This window comes from Sander lucioperca, chromosome 14, assembly GCF_008315115.2.
Source record: "Sander lucioperca isolate FBNREF2018 chromosome 14, SLUC_FBN_1.2, whole genome shotgun sequence".
Taxonomy (NCBI): Eukaryota; Metazoa; Chordata; class Actinopteri; order Perciformes; family Percidae; genus Sander; species Sander lucioperca.
In genome coordinates, this window is record NC_050186.1 from 20,581,653 (window position 1) to 20,602,321 (window position 20,669).

General features: G+C 39.3%; 1 protein-coding gene across 2 annotated transcripts; it reads left to right on the forward strand.

Moving 5' to 3' along the window:
• Window positions 1–1,823: 1,823 nt before the first annotated feature.
• Window positions 1,824–20,588, forward strand: LOC116047130 (Na(+)/H(+) exchanger beta-like). 2 transcript variants are annotated; one of them, XM_031295670.2, is made up of 13 exons: window positions 1,824–2,486; window positions 8,014–8,474; window positions 10,453–10,703; window positions 11,592–11,809; window positions 12,296–12,492; window positions 13,413–13,502; window positions 13,681–13,751; window positions 14,467–14,640; window positions 15,445–15,559; window positions 15,909–16,007; window positions 16,414–16,486; window positions 18,789–19,081; window positions 19,862–20,588. In XM_031295670.2, exons 1-12 carry the CDS (start codon window positions 2,198–2,200, stop codon window positions 19,040–19,042), a joined length of 2,292 nt encoding a protein of 763 aa, XP_031151530.1. In that variant the 5' UTR covers window positions 1,824–2,197; the 3' UTR covers window positions 19,043–19,081; window positions 19,862–20,588. The 2 variants fall into 2 exon arrangements, with proteins under 2 accessions (XP_031151530.1, XP_031151529.1); XM_031295669.2 differs by having other exon boundaries at window positions 18,789–20,588.
• The last annotated feature ends 81 nt before the right edge of the window (window positions 20,589–20,669 follow it).

The window sequence follows — 20,669 nt, forward strand, 5'->3', positions numbered from 1 at the left end:
GTATTTTTCAAACGACAGTTTGTTGGTCTTGTTACATGTTTATTTTACAACCCTTCACTCCCTGTCAAACACAATCAACCTCTAGATTTATGTTTCCCTCAGCCTCCGTTAGCCAGACAGCAGCCAGAGGACGAGCTCTGACACTGTGGGAATGGGTCAGTGTTGTTGGTTTAACTAATGCCTCTAAACTGGGGTCTGATACACACAAAGAGGATGTGGGAGCTGTGAATCATTTGTTTATTCTGAACTCATCTAAAACTGGAAGCTATTTTCAAATAACAATTTATTCTACTTTATTTGAGAAGTTGAGAGAATAACTGGGGTTATCAGAGTGTGAGACAGAGATTTCCAGTGAAAACATTGATTTTTTATTCAGATTGATGGATCCTCCCTGGGTAGCAGGCAGCAGAGTCCTCTTGTCATGATTCATCAAATTACTGTATATATTCCCTCTGAGAAACCTTAAGTGCTGCAAAATACTGTGTAAAACACAGCCTATGGCAGCATTGCAGGCATGAAATAGAAAATATTAATTGTTTGTGCTGCTGTGAAAATGTCTAAATGTAAATAAACTACAATGGAATATCCATATGTATCATATTTGTAGCAGATGTATTCAGATCACTGACTATAATTTTACATTAGCATTACCAGCTAAATGTAGCCTACTCGTGAACAAGAATAGCTCCTGCGAGTTATATAATCATTGTGTCATTATTATTTTTTCAGACTCAAACTTTATTGAGTTTTAATTTTTACAGCAAACAAACAGAGGCAAATTAAAATACACAACTGTATTGTGTTGATAATGAAACATCAGAGTGAGGGATAAGATATATGGCTAGAATTATACTTAAAAAATAAATAAATAAATAAATACAATAGAATAGACAGTCCATGACAAGAAAAAATAGACCATGCACGACATGTTAAGCAGTCTTTCCAGGAGGCTACCAAAACACTGCTGCGTGTCCATTCATTGTCCAATGTGAGGTTGAGGTAGTCCAATAAACAGACACCTGTATTGTACCCAGACCACTTCCACCCTCAGTTCCGTGATAGCTCCCCAGGAAAAGGCCACAGTGATCAGAGTGTATACACATACCTTCTAGCCAACATGTAATGAATACAGTCTTAAGAACATTCCCCATTTCTCATTATATTTATCAATGTCATTTATTTTACTTTAGGATATTCTTTCAAAAGCCGCTACTTTGCCTAGCTCTGTAAGCCAGTCTTGAAACAGCGGGCCTTCTGCATCTTTCCACTTTCTCATTATCATCTGTTTGCCAATCATTATACTTGTCTGAATCCAATTGGCTAGGGGTTTTACAATATGGGCCATGGGCTTAGGGTGGCCTAATATGTAAAGACTCAAAATCCACTCTTATGACCTCTGTAATATTCTCATGAACCCCTTTCCAAAATGTCTGAATCTTTGGACATGACCATTGTGTCATTATGATTGATCCATTAACATAAAAGTGGTAGCATACTTGATTGCATCATTTTATAAACTGGGCATTTTATGTAAAATCTTAATCTGAAAAGAAACTTCTTTAACTGTAAAATAAAGAGTAAAAAGTACAATTATGCATACGTTCTATAAATTACAACTATTGAAGTAAAATACGTATAAATACTAAATAAATACGTATTTCACACAGCACTTACAAATGAGTATAAGTAAAAGCTACTTCCTCCACAGATGTGTAGGCTACTTTGTGTGCTCGTTGTGGCCCTCCACACCAGCAGATGTCACCTTCTCTCCGGCTAAGCGTTGGATGAGCTGCTGCCTGTTAAAGTAAAGAGAAAAAGAGTTCAGCGTGAGAAATTTTTCTGATTGATGTTGATACCGGTTGATACTTAATGAAGTTCTCAGAATTTCTTCTGGTCTGAAACAACCAGGAAACAACTCTCCAGGCTTTAAATCATCTCAGCGGGCGAGTAAGAAGTGTGAATTTAAAAAAAATCTTCCACTTATGACAGCAGCTTGTTTGCAACATAAATCACCGTTTGTTGTTTTACAACTAAGCGTAGTTTTAAGATGCCTGGGGAGCTTGTGCTTAAAAGAGCGCCCTTCTCCGTTGCGCACCACGCTGGCTTCCCGTACTATCCTCATCTTCATCTTCATCTTCATCGGATCTAGAGCTGAGCAGCAGCAGCAGCAGCGGTTGAGCTGTCAAACCACCTAAAAATGGCTGAGCTCCGTCTCGCCCGGAGGAGCTCATTTCTGCCTCTAACGGGTTTAATGTGCGTTTTGTTGCTCGTTTTCGTCTCTGTCGCCTCTGCGAGTCGTGATGTTGTTTCGGAAAACAACGAGACGTGGAGGGGTCCAGCCGGAGAGACACGCGGGGATTCCCATAATCAAACTAACTCTACTGCTCACAAAAAGGCTTTCCCAGTCCTTTCCTTCAACTACGAGCACGTCAGGAAGCCCTTTGAGATCTCTCTGTGGATCCTCCTGGCCTTGCTCATGAAACTTGGTGAGTAACACAAATGAGGGGATTTCCTGCTGCCAAAATAATCAAATACTCCCTCCTTCAGCATTAGTGAGGGGCTGGATTATTATAAAATAAAGGGTGCTTATTACACAGACTCCAAACCTGCTGTTATGTGCTCTTCTTGTTGGTTTACAGTTTTCTTGCGTTCGTATTAAAGTTTGTAAAATGGTTCAAGTGTATTTGTATAACAAAATGTCAAGCAGAACAGCAGAAACGAGGGGGGGGGGGATGCAATAAAACATCAGACATAAAGAACAAGCAGTGAATAAAATACCAATACATCATGACTGAGGATGTGTTAAAGGTATGAAGTGACATTTTACAGCTTGGTAATAGACTGATCTTTGTTAAATTAGTAGAATTTTGAATGGAGTTTGATGTGAGTATGTTCTCCTGGCAGCAGCTAAAAATGTCAGGTTGACAGTATCATATACAACAAAACTAAGTGTTTAATCATTTATTATTATACCGCTTATTACCGCTGTTCTTTATTGAGTTGGTAAAAGTTGTACTAAACGATAAGTTAAAAAAAAAAACTGACAATACTTTAATTTTGCCCTCCTTGTCCCTCCTGCAGATTCACCCTGCAAAAATATTTATGACATAAAAATGTTGAGTCTATGGTTGAGTCTGGAGTGCATCCAGCCCATTAAACAACTTTTATGTTAATAAATTCCAAACAAGCAACTTTATTTATATAGCACATTTTTCATACATACATAAACACACATACATATAAATATACCATATATACCCATTTTTTGTGTCTATAAGGTTACATTTAAATTTTAATACGTTAAATTTAAAAAACAGACAAACAAATTACTTCAATACATACTTTTTTAGAGGCCATATTTTAAAGAGTTTGGTTTTAATACATTTTAAGAGAATAATTGGAGGATAATGGTAAAAATGTCTAAGTGGTGTAACCGTCAAAACTTTGTACCAACAATTTTAGCTTGCTTAAAACGGGCAAATTTCTTCAATATATTTTAAAATGATGCTTATATTTATTTTAATAATTTAGGGAATCATCATGCTAGTCATGCTAGCTTCCTGAAATGTCAAGGTGGTGTAACCACCATTCAAGGGGCAAGGTGGAGGGTGGGGGTGTGGCCTTGACCAACTGCCATGCTTCACTTGTTTGAAAGCCATGATGTCTCTCTCTTTCTCATGGGCGGGCCAAATGCTCTGGGTGGGCAAAGCAGAGAAAGGGGAGGTAACCTTTCCCCTTATGACCTCATAAGGAGGAGATTCCAGATCGGCCAATCTGAGCTTTCATTTTCTCAAAGGCAGAGCAGGATACCCAGGGCTCGGTTTACACCTATCGCTATTTCTAGCCACTGGGGGACCATAGGCAGGCTGGGGGAACGCATATTAATGTTAAAAAACCTCATAAAGTGAAATTTTCATGCCATGGGACCTTTTAAGTTACTGGTTCAAGAGGTTATATGAATTAAGTCACTATTTAGAACTATTTGTATGTGTTTATTGTTTGTATTTTTTAAAAGTGGAGGTAATTTATCCGCAACTTTATCAAGATAGCTTATTTAGCTAGGCTAGGCTAAATCATTATAGTGCAAGGCCTTAGTGTTTTAAAAAAATATTTAAATAAAAATTTGTATATCATTCCTTTGCAATGTTACAATAATTTCATAACAATTTAATAAAATAGAATGAGGCAGTTTAACTGTGACCCCTAATGTGGTACAAGAACAGCAGCTTTAAAACACCTAAAACATTCAAGGATTATTTAATTTAAGTAGTAGTAGAAGCATCACGTCAGGTGGTGTACCTGGTTTGTGTCAAATGGGGTAACCAGTATTTTTCTTGAAAATATGATCATGTGCAGGTAAATTAATGTTTGATAAAATGTAATACTCTACTCCACTGTAAAAACACATTTTTAGGATTTTTTACACAATTTGTCCAAGATTATTTAGAAAACAAATGTTGTTTCCAGCACGTCTACCACTTGATATTGCAATAACACAAATATAATTTAAATTTAGAAGTAATCCTTATAAAATCTATTTTTGGGTGAAATTTTGAAATAGGAGTTATATTTGTATGAGTGCACTCACAAACAATGTAGTGGATGAAATATTAAATATTTATCATTCCTTTGTGGTTACACCAAAAAAAATGGTGCAAATCCTATTTCAAATGAAATAAAATGTACAATAACACAAAATCTACATTTTAACGAAACTCAAGGATGCCTTTAAAAAAGCTTTCTCAAAGTTTTTCAATTTTCTCATCTTGCCAACCCTTTTTCGTCATTGACCCAAATACTGCAAAAAATAGCCAACAGCTACAGGTAGTTACTTTTTTTCCGAGTCATGCCAAACATTTGACTGATTGCATTACAAGACACCGCTATTTATCAAACATCAAAAATATATAACTTCTGGTAATACATTCACACAACCAGAAGAAGAAGAAAAAACACAAGTTACAACATTTTATATATACTTTAAATTAGCATATTTATATGAAGAATTTCAAATAAATGATACACCAAAAAGCTTCTCTCGGCTGTATGCTGCGACAGAGTGCGGATAGTGTCTCCACAGACTGCTTCAGTTATGTTTCCGTGCCACACAAACTTATTTTAGGACGAGTCTGATGACGCGAGCGCCTGTCTATCTGTAGACGAAGCAAATGTTGAAGGATTAGAGTTTAGATTCAACCTTGCAAGAGGTTTGGAGGCTGTTGTTCGGACTAATTTGAGAGATTAAATGTATCTCTGTGGAGATTTATAATAAGTCATCTCTCGCCTCTGACCTTTAGCTTTGACAGAACTTCACTCCTCATAAATTGAGAGGATAAACTCTGGACACTACATACAATTGTCTGATTCAGTTTTACTTTATATGCTGCTAGGTAACGTAATCTATAATAATACATCATAAGTTATAAGATGATTTTAATGTTATATTAATAATCTAAATCTGCAAAGTACAGCTGCCATGATTTATCGATTAGTCAATTGACAGAAAAAAAAGTTATTTTGATAATCCATTAATCGTTAAAGTAATTTTTCATGCACAAATGGCAGAAAATGCTGTTTCAGCCTCTCAAATATGGAGATGTTCTGCTTTTCTATGTTTAATATCATTAAACTGAATATCTTTGGGTTTTGGACTGACAAAACAAGACATTTAAAGACACCACCTTGGACTTTAAGAAACAGGGATGGACATTATTCTGACATTTTATAGACCAAACGACTAATAGATGAATCAAAAAAATAATCAGCAGTTTACGTGATAATAAAAATAATTGTTAGTTGCAGCCCTACTACAAAGTCACAAAAGCTGTCAAATAAATGTAGTGCAGTAAAAAGTACAGTATTTGCCTTTTATGTTGTAGTGGAGTACAAGTATAATTAGCATTAAAAGGAAATGCTCAAGTACAAGTATTTCGAAATTTCACTCAAGTACTTGAGTAAAAAATATTGTATTATTGTATAGCCTCAATTTGACTTTGCTGTATCATCCCCCATGTTACAATGTTGAATGTGAAAACACCGAGCAGTGATGATTCTGATTGGCTGAAGGAATCTCTCCTGCAGTTTGTTGTTAGCGTTAGAGTAACATGAAGCTCCGTGGCATCTTATCTGTTCTGTCCAGCTGTTGTCTACCAGGGCCGGTCCAACTTCCTGTCCTAATTCACTGCTTGATAACAAAGATCTCAGTGTTCAGACGATAGGCAGGGGGCGAGTACGGCTGCACACGGGACCACTGACTGCATAAAACATCGCAGAAATATTGGTTACAGCAGCCTGCTCGAGTCACATACAGAGAGACTGAATGTCAAGGTCTCATTCAGCTGAGAGACAAACGGGCCAAATATGAAACTAAAGGAGCAGTGACAATGTTCTGTCCAGGATCAATCTACTGTATCAGCCCTTTATTTAACCTTTCAGATGAGCAGCAAAAATGACAAATATTCGCTGGTTTTATGTTCTCAAATGTGAGGATTTGCAGCTCCTTTCTGTTTAATATCATTGTATATTCATTATATTTGGGTTTAAGACTGAGGTTTAGACTAGAGGTGTTGAAATGAATCATATAATCGATGCATCAAATCGTGGACATGGATGATGCTGCATCGATAATCGGCCGGGCCATAATCGATTATTTCTGTTTACAATTCGTATGCCTAACAACCTTTCTGTTTACATATTCTGTTATGTTTTGCACATTCAGGAAGTGCCATGTGCTCAGTGCTGTAGTTTTATGTATCCAATGTATTTAGTATTAGAGCACTGCAGAATGTTTTGTTTTTGAAGCTTGAAAAGCTATGAATTAAATATCCTATATGGCTTTAATAGAAAAATGTATTAGACGCATCGTGATGCATCGAGATATCGAATCGCTGACATGATAATCGTAATTGAATCGGGAGATCAGTGAAGATTCACACCTCTAGTTTAGACAAAACAAGCAATATGAGGACGTTAACATGGGATCTAAGGACTTGTGATAGTAATTTTTCCCTATTTTCTGGCATTTTATAGACTGAAAGATAAATCAAAACAAATAAATCAGCAATGAAAATGACCGTTAGTAGCAGGCCTTGATTTCTCATTTAAGTAACGTTCACTAAAGGCAAATAATAGTGAGTACATCCAAGTTAAATGCAGATTAAATGCATTAACTTTAACCCATACAGATATTTCTGTTCAGCTGTTCTGTTCAGATAAACCAGCTGTTCGTTCTCCCTGCAGCAGCAGCAGCTGCAACATGTTTTATATTTCGTGAGGACGCTGCATTGAAGTATGACTGAGTGGAGAATTTTTTTTGTCAAACTGCTGCTCTAATGCACACAGTAATGTATCACTAAATGTAGATACACAGTAGAAATGTGTTTATGTACTGCAGAGTCATTTAGCAGTGAATGTTACGTCTTCTTGTATTTACTCATACTACTACTTGACTAATGAAACATGTTCTTGTGTATTGGTTTTACTCTTTATTAATGATTCATCTTACAGTTATTTGTACATACTGTATGCATATCTGAAAAATAGCTATCACAATTTGTCAAAGCTCTAGGTAAAATAACAGGACACTGTCTGAAACAGGGGCAAAAAAGTAAAGCAGAGCTGGAGCAGGAAAGAAATTCTGCAGTGAAAACATAAAAAAGAGAATTTAATAACCACATTGGCTAGTGCAGACACTGACGCTGGATGGAGTGATTGTAAACAACAACAATGCCAGCTTTACTCTGTGTTTGGAGAAAGTAGTTAACAAGAAAGCAGTTGCAAATAGGAGACTAAAACTACTCTTTTCTGAGTAATAACATAACATAATGTTTCTCTGTACTGCAGCAATCCGAGGTGCTGACAGGCAACTCTTACCCAGCTTAAATTTGGGAGCATTTTAAGTTAAAAGAAATGTGATAAATGGGTATTATTCTTAGGTTGGTGAGTGAATGATTTTGACTTGTCTTTCTCTTAAGTTTCCATGAGTAAAAAGTTCAAATCTTTCTCTCTCTTCAGGTTTTCACATTATTCCCGGAGTGCAAAACATCGTCCCGGAGAGTTGTCTGCTGATCGGCGTAGGTCTGCTGGTGGGCGGCATCATCAAAGCCATCGGGGAGGAAGCCCCCGTCCTCGACACTAAGCTCTTCTTCCTCTACCTGCTGCCTCCCATCATCCTCGATGCCGGCTACTTCCTGCCCATCCGGCCCTTCACAGAGAACATGGGCACCATCCTGGTGTTCGCGGTGGTGGGGACCCTGTGGAACACCTTCTTCATCGGCGGGATGATATACGGCGTGTGTCGGATTGAAGGAGGCCAGCTGGCCAGTGTGGACCCGCTGTCCTGCCTGCTGTTCGGCACCATCGTCTCGGCCGTGGACCCCGTGGCCGTCCTGGCCGTGTTCGAGGAGATCCACATCAACGAGCTGCTGCACATCCTCGTGTTCGGGGAGTCGCTGCTCAACGACGCCGTCACCGTGGTGAGTGAACTGAAGACTGGAGGTTAGGGCTGAAAAAAAGAAATTGAATTGCGATTTTTCTGCCAGATATTGCCATTATGATTCGATTTGCGATTATTATTTTTAGCTACATATGGCACCTTCTACGATCATGTTGAATAAAGTAATACAAAATAAATTTAAGATTTGTTTTAAGATTATTTTTGGGGGGCTTTTTCCCCTGTATTATATAATGACAGTGGATAGACAGGAAAGGTGGGAGAGAGAGGGGATGACACGCAGCAAAGGGCCGCAGGTCAGATTCGAACCCAGGCCGCTGCAAAGGGCTCAGCCTACATCGGGCACACGCTCTTACTGGGTGAGCTAGAGGTCGCCCCTCCAGCATTTATCTTATTAAAAAACAGCAAATATAATAATGAAAAGAGGAATAAAAAATGTTAACCCAAATGTCACACCAAACAGTTCACATTCGATTAATCGCGGTCTTCACAATTAGCTAATCGCATTCTTTCAAATTACATTACAAGAGGTAAGCATTACATTACATGTCATTTAGCTGACGCTTTCATCCAAAGCGTCTTACAGTTACTATACATATGTCAGAGGTTGCACGCCTCTGGAGCAACTAGGGGTTAAGAGCCTTGCTCAGGGACACATCGGTTGATGTATCGCAGTGGGAATCGAACCCGGGTCTCCTACACCAAAGGCATGTGTCATATCCACTGCGCCATCACCAGCGATTTCCATTTGAAAACGATTAATCGTTCAGCCCTACTGGAGGTACTTGTACTTGTACTTATTATTATATTATTTCCATCTTCTGCTACCTAACACTTGTACTCTACTACATTTCAGAGATAACGATTGTACTTTTTATTCCACTAAATTTATCTTACAGCTGCAGTCGAGATTTACATAAAAAAAACTGCATAATGTTATAAAATACAGCACATTGTTAAAGATTAAACCAGTAAATTTGAGTTTATATTCACTCCCGTCCTTGTTTTTGTTCAGTCTGTATTCATTCGCCAATTAGATCTTCAGATTATCAGATCAGTCCTCTTAACGGGCAATCACTGAGAATATGGAGCGCACAGTAATCAATTTTCAACTAATTCACATTTGTTCTTTCTGTTTTAGAGCTGCAGAGGCTGCTGGAGATTACATTTGGCTGATTGTCTAAAGCATTTAATAACAAGTTGTTGCTGCAAGTGTGTGCAAATATATGATTTACAAATAGAAAACAGTAAATGTTTAAATGAATGACTCCAAAACACACTTTACTGTCTGCATTACAGCTACAAACTATTTAAACAATGTTATTTTCATACAAATTGACCCGGAAATGGACATTATCATATTAATGTAAAGGGGGAAAAAATGCAGATGTCATCTACAAGATGAAATTATACATGCTGTAATAATATTATCAAGAGTATTTTTTTGGGCTTTTCCGCCTTTTAATGGATAGGACAGCTAGGTGAGAAAGGGGAAGACATGCAGGAAATTGTCACAGGTCAGACTCGAACCCTGGACCTCTGCGTCGAGGCATGAGCCTCTCAGTATATGTGCGCCTGCTCTACCCACAGAGCCAACCCGGCCACAATTATCATGATTATTTGAAAATTAGTAACACGTTTGGAGAGAAAGAAGAAGCGCCGTCAGTTACTGCAGAGGAGGGAAGGAAGGAATCGTGTAATAAGAAGGGAAGTAAGGAAGTAAGCAAGTAAAAAGGAAGTAAGAAGGCAGGAAAGAAAGGAAGGAAAGTAGAAGAAAGCAAGGAATTAAAAGAGGAGGAAGTGCATGAGACAAAAGCTAAAATGTTTAAAAAAAATCTCTCCTCGAAAAAAAATCCTGGATCTGCATCTTGATCGAGAACAGATATCCTGTTCATAAACAAACGAAGAACGTGACCTCCTTCAAGTGCAGGGTTGAGAGCCACAAAGACATTTTACCTTTAAGAAAACTTCTCAGTCCGTGTGTTTCTCTCTCGGTGCAGGTTCTGTATCACCTGTTCGAGGAGTTTACTCACGCAGGAACTGTGACTGTGGTCGACGCCATCCTCGGTGTCGTCTGTTTCTTTGTGGTTTCACTGGGAGGCATCCTGGTGGGAGCCATCTACGGCATCCTGGGTGCCTTTACCTCCCGCTTCACCTCGCACACCCGAGTCATCGAGCCCCTGTTTGTTTTCCTCTACAGCTACATGGCTTACCTCTCTGCTGAGGTCTTCCACCTGTCAGGCATCATGTCGTGAGTGATCAAAACTTTACCCAAGTTTGTGATAATTCCTCCTGTATGTACGGGATTGTTATTCCTCATTAGTAAAACATGTTGAAACCAGTTGATCCTTGTTAAGGAATAGTTTGACATTTTGTGAAATGCGCTTATTCACAGAGTGAGATGAGAAAATCGATACCACGCTTATATCCGCATGTTAAATTTAAAGCTGCAGCCAGTTAGCTTAGCTTAGCATCAAGAAGATGAGATGAAGAACATGTTCCACACCCCCCCCCCCCTCCAAGGACTCACTAATTAACATGTTAAATGTCGTTATATCTTCATATTGCCTAAAAACCTCACAGTTTCAACAAAACTCCAAGAAACCGTCCGGCATGCAACCATCATAAAACCACAACTTTCTGTTTTTAAACTTCAGTTTTTGTGCGGATTAAGAAAAGGAGATATAACATGTTCAGTGAGCTTAAGAGCTGGTAGGTGAATTTTGTTGACTTCAGACAGAGCCAGGCTAGCTGTTTTCTCCTGTTTCCAGTGTTTATGCTAAGCTAAGCTAACCGCTCTAGCTTCAAATTTAAGACACAAACATGGGAGTGGTATCATTATTTTCATCTAACTTTTGACAAGAAAAAGGGAAAAAGCATATTTCCCAAGATGTCAGACTACTTCTTTATGTTTTTGTTTTTTTAACTGTAATAAAAACAACCAAAAACAAATGTACCATGTCTCAATTAGAAGGGGATGTGTTTGACTTCTGCATTGCAGCCGAACTTTATGATTTGATGAGTAACAGTTGTTCTTTTCCGGAGGAATATTGTTCGTTAAACCTTTCAGAAACTAACTGGCTACCCTCACTCTGAGTTGTTCATAGCGCTCTCCTTGTTTCCTTCCTGTCACACACAGGTTGATAGCATGTGGAGTGGTGATGCGGCCGTATGTAGAGGCCAACGTCTCCCACAAGTCGTACACCACCATCAAATATTTCCTGAAGATGTGGAGCAGCGTGAGCGAGACGCTCATCTTTATCTTCCTCGGTGTTTCCACGGTGGCCGGTCCTCACGCCTGGAACTGGACCTTCGTCATTGTCACGGTGGTTCTCTGCCTGGTGTCCAGAGTGCTGGGTCAGTAAACGAAACAAAACATGGTCAGATAGTGACTTGTGTCTGGGTTGACTGGATAACTAGCACAAGGGCCTAACTTTGGGTTCAACATGGGGGGGTGGGGGATCTCCACTTTCGAGCAGATTGAAATTTTGAACGTCAAACACTTCATTTTCTGCATTCTGGTGAAGTTTTCTGCAACAATTTGTGCCTTTTTTGCATCAAGTTATGGTGCAAATGTCTTTATTTATGTAAAGGAAATTATAATAGGTTCCACTGGCCAGTTTTGATTATTGGGGGGGTTGTTTTTTTTAGATACTGCACTTTTCTGATTGTCCTGTTTCTGCACGAATGAGTACAACATCTTTTCCCTGTAAGAAAGAAAAAAAAACGATTTTAAAGGAAGGTAGTTAACCATAAAAATGAAATAAAGTACTGTGCTAATATTTCATTTTCCCGTTCCTTTTCCTTTATAAACTGTATTATGTTGTTTTCTGTGTTCTTCAGGAGTCATTGGCCTCACATACATCATCAATAAATTCCGTATTGTAAAGTTGACCAAAAAGGACCAGTTCATCGTGGCCTACGGTGGCCTGCGAGGTGCCATTGCCTTCTCACTGGGGTTCCTGCTGACCAACAGCGAGATGAAGAACATGTTCCTCACCGCCATCATCACGGTCATCTTCTTCACTGTCATTGTGCAGGTGAGAGGGCTCGAGTGTTTTATATCACAAACATTTGCATTTCTGTGTTTTATTTGGCTTGAAGTATCTCATGACCAAACCTGACTTTTTTAAGTTAAACGGATAGTTTCAGATTTTTTGGAGTGGGGTTGTATGATGTACTTATGAGTCAGTGTATAACTAGTCTCGCTTTGCCAGACCTTCCTCCACAGTTCTGCAGAGGAGGGTCTGGCTAGTCCACACAGCATTCCTGGATGGGAGAAAATCGTGCTCTGGTTTATTGGCATTTCTTTAAACCAATCACAATCTTCTTGGGCGGGGCTAAGCACTGGGCAGAGCCACGGTGCCGCTGCAAAATAGCCTCGGGAAGGAACTTGTTTTGGTGGAACGTGTACTTTCAAAAGTTGTTTTAGTCGTGCAGCAGAAAACTCAGATTGGACAGATAGTCTAGCTAGCTGTCTGGATTTACCCTGCAGAGATCTGGGAGCAGTTAACCATAGTCCTCATTAAATCCACTGGAGTTTAAAATTCCAACATGAAAGTGTAAGGTAACGGACATCCGGCCAAAAAGAGGGACATCAGGCGGAATTTCCGGCTGCAACGGAGCAATCCCTGAAGTGGAACGTCGTGGATATAGACAAGTGTATTACCTACAGTAGATGTTCTGCTGTAGATGAGGGCAGCATATTTTAGCCTCCTAAAAAAATCTGAATCAGTTTAAGTGTACGCTACATTTAGAATATTTTCACAGCTTTACCTTGCCGTCAGACAGCCTTTTCCGACGGGGAACTGAAGCTGTTATCTAGGCTTTCTTCAAAGCTACCAGACTCCTATGACAAAAACAGTAATTTTACCTCGCAGACCACGGGAGTTGCTGGTCTGGGTTTTTGTTGTTGTGTTGTCAGTATCCACATGACCTCACGTCCTGTTTCTGTGTTTAGGGAATGACAATCAGGCCTCTGGTGGACCTACTGGCCGTGAAGAAGAAGAAGGAGAGCAAAAGATCAATTAATGAGGAGATTCACACACAGGTGAGATCAATCATTATTTGTTTCACAATTTACTATAATTGGATAAATAATACTTTAAGTTTTTACGACATACAATAGAGGAACAGAGACATAAAAGAATATAAAAGATCAAACTTCTTCATCTTCTGTTCATCTTTATGCAGAATTAACAGCATATAAAAACTAATTTTGTCTTCAGTTCCTGGATCATCTCCTCACAGGAATTGAAGACATCTGTGGTCATTATGGACATCATCACTGGAAAGACAAGTATGATTTTCTTAACTTGTCCTCTGTCTTGTCCCTGTTACGGTCTTTTATGAGGAAAGGCACAAAGAACCAGTCTTTTAGTGGCATCGATATTTTGGTTTAAAACATCCAGGGGTGCCACTTGTGTCCATTTGTAAGCTTTATATGATGAGTCGGGTTATGAGGATACTAATATTATATTTTGTAAAATCAATAAATGATGATGGGAGGGAATTAGCTAAAAGGCTAAAAAATCCATCTGAAGGGGACTTTTTTTGTGTGTGAATATGATCCTGCACAAATTCTCTCATGTTGCTGCTGCAAAGGTTTGGTGCTTCAGAGTGACGGGGAGTTGTTTTGCCGAATTAAAATCTTGCTGTTGCATTTGCTTGACGAAGATTGAAGCCTCTTTCCCCTCATCTGATTTAATATTTAAATTGAGTATTAGTGATAGTGGGAGCCAGTCAAGGTTCATTTATTTGTTGTTTTACAACACAAGGTTGCACAATTAAATGTAATCTGTAGCCCCTTCACGCTACACACACATAGAACATATACACAAATATTTAAATTACAATAAAATGGAAGAAAATAAACCAATATATGCAAATGTTTATTTGTATATACATGGAGAGACTTTGGTTTATAGGGGGATGAGGGTAGTGCATGAGGTAGTGGTGTGGTAATGTGCAGACAGTATAAATGTCAACATGAGGGCTTCCTCTGCTGCACTCAGGCTGAACCGCTTCAATAAGGCCTACGTGAAGAAGTGGTTGATCGCAGGCGAACGCTCCACCGAGCCTCAGCTCATCTCCTTCTACAACAAGATGGAGATGAAACAGGCCATGATGCTGGTGGAGAGCGGGAGCACCGCCCAGCTGCCCACGATTGTGTCGTCCGTCTCCATGCAGTAAGTATCAGTCGTAAGAGGACAAATTCTGTTTTTCTCATAGTCCTGAGGTCAAATACTGGCAGTGATCTTTCTATTTACAAAACTTATGTGGTACTTGTTTTTTCTTTTCTCTCACGATGTTCATTGTTATGAACCAAAATACCAAGGCAAATTCCTTATATGTGAAAACCTATTTGGCAGTAAACCTGATTCTGATTCTGAATATTATGGTTTTTGTTCCAAAATAAAACACAGGAAGTTAGTTTTAAAAGTCCGAAATCCTAAGTAAAGCTGGTGTCATTGGTATCGATCCCTGGTGAACAATAGAGAATAAAGGTATGCACACATCCAAAATAACTCTTCAACAGGGGCTGGACCAAGCAGGATATATCGTATCATATTTTTTTATTTATATATTTACTGTAAGAAAGCTTTTTTGCACACCTCTTTTATCGGGCAGGTGCGTAGGATATGATCAAAAGTAGCAGATCAAAAGCTTAGAGAAGAGTCCTGCACACTGACCACCACACAAGCAACAATCCACTTAGAAAAATACAACGCTTCGGTCCCAGACCTCCATCAGGTACATTTATATATTTACTGCAGTGAATAAAAAAAACAGGAGCAAAGCACTACATGCAGATGTTACTTTTGGAAATAATATTAATCAGTGGTGCCCAACCTAGAGGTCTGGACCTGCCAAAAAGCATTACATCATTTTTTTTTCCTTTTCTTTGTAAATTACGTTTACCTCTGTCTGCCGCGTTTTCAAAAAGGTTTGTTGTTTTAAGTAGTAATAACATGTGATGTGTGTCTCCATAGAAACATTAAGCCGAGAGGGCCGGCCAGACAACGGGCCATCCCGAGCATCTCGAAAAGTCGTGAGCAAGAGATCAGAAAGATTCTGCGAGCCAACCTGCAGAAGACCAGACAGAGGGTAGGAGACAATATGAGTCCAGCATGCAGGGTTTTTAAGATTATTTTTTGGCATTTTAGGCGTTTATTTGTGAAAGGACAGCTTAGACATGAAATGGGAGAGAGAAGGGTAAATGACATGCAGCATTGGGCCGCAGGTCGGAATCAAACCCGCAGTCGCTGAGTTGAGGATTGAGCCTCTGTATATGGGCGCACGCTCTACCAGGTGAGCTACCCAGGCGCCAATGCATGCAGGTTTTGATAATGTTGAGCAGAGCTGGTGGTTGCAGGCATAGTAATAACTTATTGTAGTAGGTAACAAGTAAATAAATGTTTTTTTTGCGCTGACGTTCATGTCTTTTTCTCCTCAGCTTCGTTCCTACAGCAGACACGACCTGATGATCGACCCGTTTGAGGACAATGTGAGTGAAGTTCGCTTCAGGAGACAGCGCGTGGAGATGGAGAGGAGGGTGAGTTTAACAGCGACTGTGATTCTGTTTATGAGTGTTCGAGCTCTGGAAATACAGGATAGTCTCTGTTCCTAAAATTAGCTTCTGTATGTGATCTTATTTACAGTTGTAGTTCTTTGTTCTGAGTTTATTCTTTGAACCTTCATTTTGGTTGCTTGTAATGCTGTTGTAATCCCATTTACTGTGATTAAGAGTGTTGGCTAAATGGTTTTCATTAACTGAATGACACCCAAATGTCCGGTTTGTCTAACGATTCAATAAGAATGAATAAAGTGAAACTAAATAGCAATTCAGTCTAATTTAACAATGTCGATTTATGTCTCAAATTTTAAGAATATGATTATTGGTTGGTACTAAGCTTTGTAATGAAGTCAATCCTGACAAACGTTCAATGTCTCATTCACAGATGAGTCACTACCTCACAGTTCCTGCAAACCGCCAGGAAACACCGCCAGTGAGAAAAGTTTGCTTTGAATCAGGTCAGAATTTATCTCATCGTATTATAAAAAGTGTGTATAGAGAAATCAGCCTTTTTCACACTGCTTTAGAGTCAAAAGCTGCTTTCTGACTGGAGGGATTTTTGCAGTTCCTAGAACATAACATTCCTAGAACCCTTTTTTTCTCCTGTTCCGACTGGACCAATTTGGGGATTTCTTCAATTTTGGGGAAGTCCCTCTGGCCGCAGTTCCTGTAACTCTTTCAGCTCCTACTTCAGGGCAGGGTCTTTTCTCTTTTCCCTTTTCAGCATATGAACCTAGGTCAACGAGGGTCGGGTTTCCGGTACAGACAGACCAACAACGGGACAATTTGAACAATTTTCGCCATCTTATTCATCACTAATTTCACTTATGACAATGTTTTAGGCGAGAAATTAACTGTTCAGATTCTGAATATAGGCAGTCTTGCGAAAATTGATGGCGAATTGACAATTTGCTTCAAAGTTTTCGGAGTTGAGAAGCTCCATGAAGTGAGGCGACAGCCAGCAGGCGCCTGCCCCGGCCGCTAGCTCGTCGCTCGGCCAGTTATGCTCAGAGACCCCGCTGTAAGCTGGAGGTCTCTCAGACCGCTCTCGTAAATAAGAAGCTTTTATTTCGCCGTTGACGGTTTGTTTGTTTAAATATCACTTTTCAGAGTTAAACTCCACAAGCGTGTCCTGTGGCTGGCCGGCCGTCTCACACACACACACACACACACACACACAGTCACTCTCACACACACACACACACACACAGTCACTCACACACACACACACACACACAGTCACACACACACACACACACACACAGTCAGTCAGTCACACACACACACACACACAGTCAGTCACACACACACACACACACACACACACACACACACACACACACACACACGTCCACAGCGCAGCAGGCAGAGGCGGGGGAGAGAGAGATACCTGTTTCTCTTAGGGAGACTTGTTTAAATTATGACAAATATGCCATATACATTAGATTTAGTATTTAGTTTATACTTTGTTGGTGTATTTGTTTTTTGATTTTAACGCTATAAAGACCGTTGCGGTGCTTGCATCACTCCCTTACCCCTCCTACCAGTCCCTATGGCCACTTGGCCAGTGTGAATGCAATTGGAAAAAACGGTTTTGGGGGAGAGTAGTTAGTAGATCTGTTTAGAAGTGGACTTTTCTTATAGCTACGTTCCAGTAACTACTTGGTCGGAAAGCAGCTAAAGTGAAGCAATATTTTTCTTTAATTCAACATGTTTCTGAGTAAAAACAGGATGTTGGAGAACAGGAAGGGATCAAAAAGAAAAGAAGTAACAGTCATAGTAATACTTCACAACTGATTTGCATGATGCGATGACAATTAAAGCAAGATTATCCATTAATTAATTTGATCAAAATACACATAGCTTGATAAGTAACAAAACAGTGTTGCCATTAGATTGTTTGTCCACTGGAGAGTGCTGACAAGTTCAATTTTGTACTGTGAAATGTTCTGCTATGTACATATCCAGATCGTAATTTTATTTAAGGACTAATCATTTAAGATCTGAAATCTGGAAGAAGTATTCAGATATTTTACTTGCATAAAAATAGCCAAACAACAGTGGTAAAATACTCTGTTACGATACTCTGTGGCTCAGGTGGTAGAGCGGTTGTCTACCAATCGGAAGGACGGTGGTTCAATCCCTGGCGCTTGGTCTACATGTTGAAGTGTCCTTGGGCAAGACACTGAACTCTAAATTGCTCCCAATCGGTGTGTTAATGGAAGTTGCCTTGGATAAAAACGTCTGCTAAATCAGACGCTTTTAAATGTAATGTAAAGTCCTGCATTTAAAATCTTACCAACAAGTGCCAAAGGTAAAAGTACTCATTATGCAGAATGGCCCATTTCAAAATCATATATATTATAATATTGAATTATAATTATTGATGCATTAATGTGTTCATTACTTTATTGTTGCAGCTGGTTTAGGTGGAGCTGATTTTAGCTACTTTATTTGCTGCTGGGTAGCTTAAAATATAAAAAATATATATATCACCGTTTATTAGTTGACTTATATTTTGTATTTATTATCTAAATCTGCAAAGCAACTAAAGGTTTTGAAATAAATGTAGTGGAGTAGAAGTACAAAGTGGCATAAAATAGAAATGCAAAGCTGTTGGAAGCACATGCAACATCCCAAAAACAACCCTCACTGAAGCCCAAACTGCTGCAAAAAAAGGCACGTGTTTATAAATTTGCAGCCGCTTGTAGACATTGTTCAAGCACTAATATGTCACTGCACTGTATCTGTATCCACCAGAACACAAGGTTTACACTTACGATGACAGCAAGAGTCCCCGAGGCTGGACGGCTGAGCCAGATCCCAGCCCTCCTGATGCCGTCAGCCTGTTGAACGAATCCTCCCAGAGGGCCAATCAGAGCAGCGAACACAGAGCCAAACACAATGATGAGCTGAGGGCCAAAGTGCCGGATGAGAAGGAGGAGCAAGACCAACTGAAACTTTCACGTTGCCTTAGTGACCCCGGTCCAAACAAGGAAGAGGATCTCTCATGATTAAGCACATATTCACAGTTCTTGAAAGCAGAGGGTGAATTCTCCTCTTCATGATCCTTTCATGAGATCCCTAAATGAACGGGAGTCATAGCAAAGTTTGATATTCATGAAGTCTTATTCTGTTCCGTGTTCTTTGTTGTGATTATGAGATTATGCAACAACAACAAAAAATTTCAAAAGTTTATAAGGATTTTTATCATGAAACACATTACCAAAGCATGCACCACTGGCTATTTGCTATTTCAGGATTTAATTACAGCCTGAAGTGACCAGAGTGTCAGCATTTTGTGTCTTAGCAGGCAGACTTGCATCAAATGGTACAAAAAAAGACAGAGCACTTGTTTTGACAAGCTTGAAGCACCAGATTGGTAGAGTCTGCCCCCTAAAAGCACAGTTTATAGAATCTGTAGAGCAGAGCTCAACCGATAAATCGTCTCAGATGATATTAGCCTATTGCAGATATATCAGTATTAGCATATATACAGTATTTGCCGATGAGGAGCAAGAAGTTGCTGCATAGAAATACCAAAGAAATGTTTAAGGGGATTTAGAAACGGTGTCCGCCAGTTGTAAGCTATGCTAGTGGCATCGCTAAATGAACGGCAGTGTCGGTCTGCCAATTGGCCCAAACTAAAATATTATAACTATTCAATGGATTTCCGTAAAACTTGATTTGTTGTTAACACGCTAAACTAAAATGGTGAACAGGGTGAACATTATATCATCTTAACATGAGCATGTAAGCGTACTGATGTTAGCATTTAGCTTAAAGCAGAGACGCCAGCATGGCTGTAGACTCTTAGGACTGGGTTATGCTAGAAAAAAACTAGGCAACAGTGTTTTTAGTTGTTCTTAGGCATTTAAATACAGGGATAACGGCGCACATCCAGACAGACAGCATAGATCGGGCTATACTATCAAGTATAAAAGACTATAAGAGGGTACTACTTTTAAAAGTGTCCTGATGAGATACATGTAGAAAGCACAAATCTGGTGATCCAAGAATGTTCAAATAAATTTAGTCAAGAGTAAAGCGCAGCAAATGTTTGACCGAGGTCTATGAACAAGCTTGTATTTAACATCACTGCATGACTGATCAATGTTTTCTCAGGGACTGCAACACGGCACACAGAGAGAAAATAAGTGTTACTGTCCAAAATGTGCTCCACTTGTTTATTTATAATGTGATTGTTTTGTAAGCGTCCGTGTTTTAAGCTTCAGTAACATTCCAGCAGAAATCGACTTTGTCACATTTAAGCATCTTTGTAACAAAGCTCTACATATCTGTGTTCCTGGTAACTGAGCATGCTTTAAGACTTTTATTGGGAGGTTGAAGAGGTGTATCACCTTTTCATATCTGCCGAGCACTGGACTGCCTGAGCTTTTGCTGCCTGCACGTTTGCCTTAAAACGTATTGCTTTCTGTGTGTTTGCAGTTGAAGTATTTTTATATTTTGAAGGGGAAAAAAGTCAAAGACAAGTCATAAATATTTGCCAAAAGAAGGAAAGCTTTTATTCCTGTCTGAAATAAAGATGTCATTGCTAAACTTCAGTGCAGTGATTCTGTTTATTTTTTAAAAAGAAAAATCCATGCGTTCTCGTATCTGTTGCCATATTTCATCTATTAC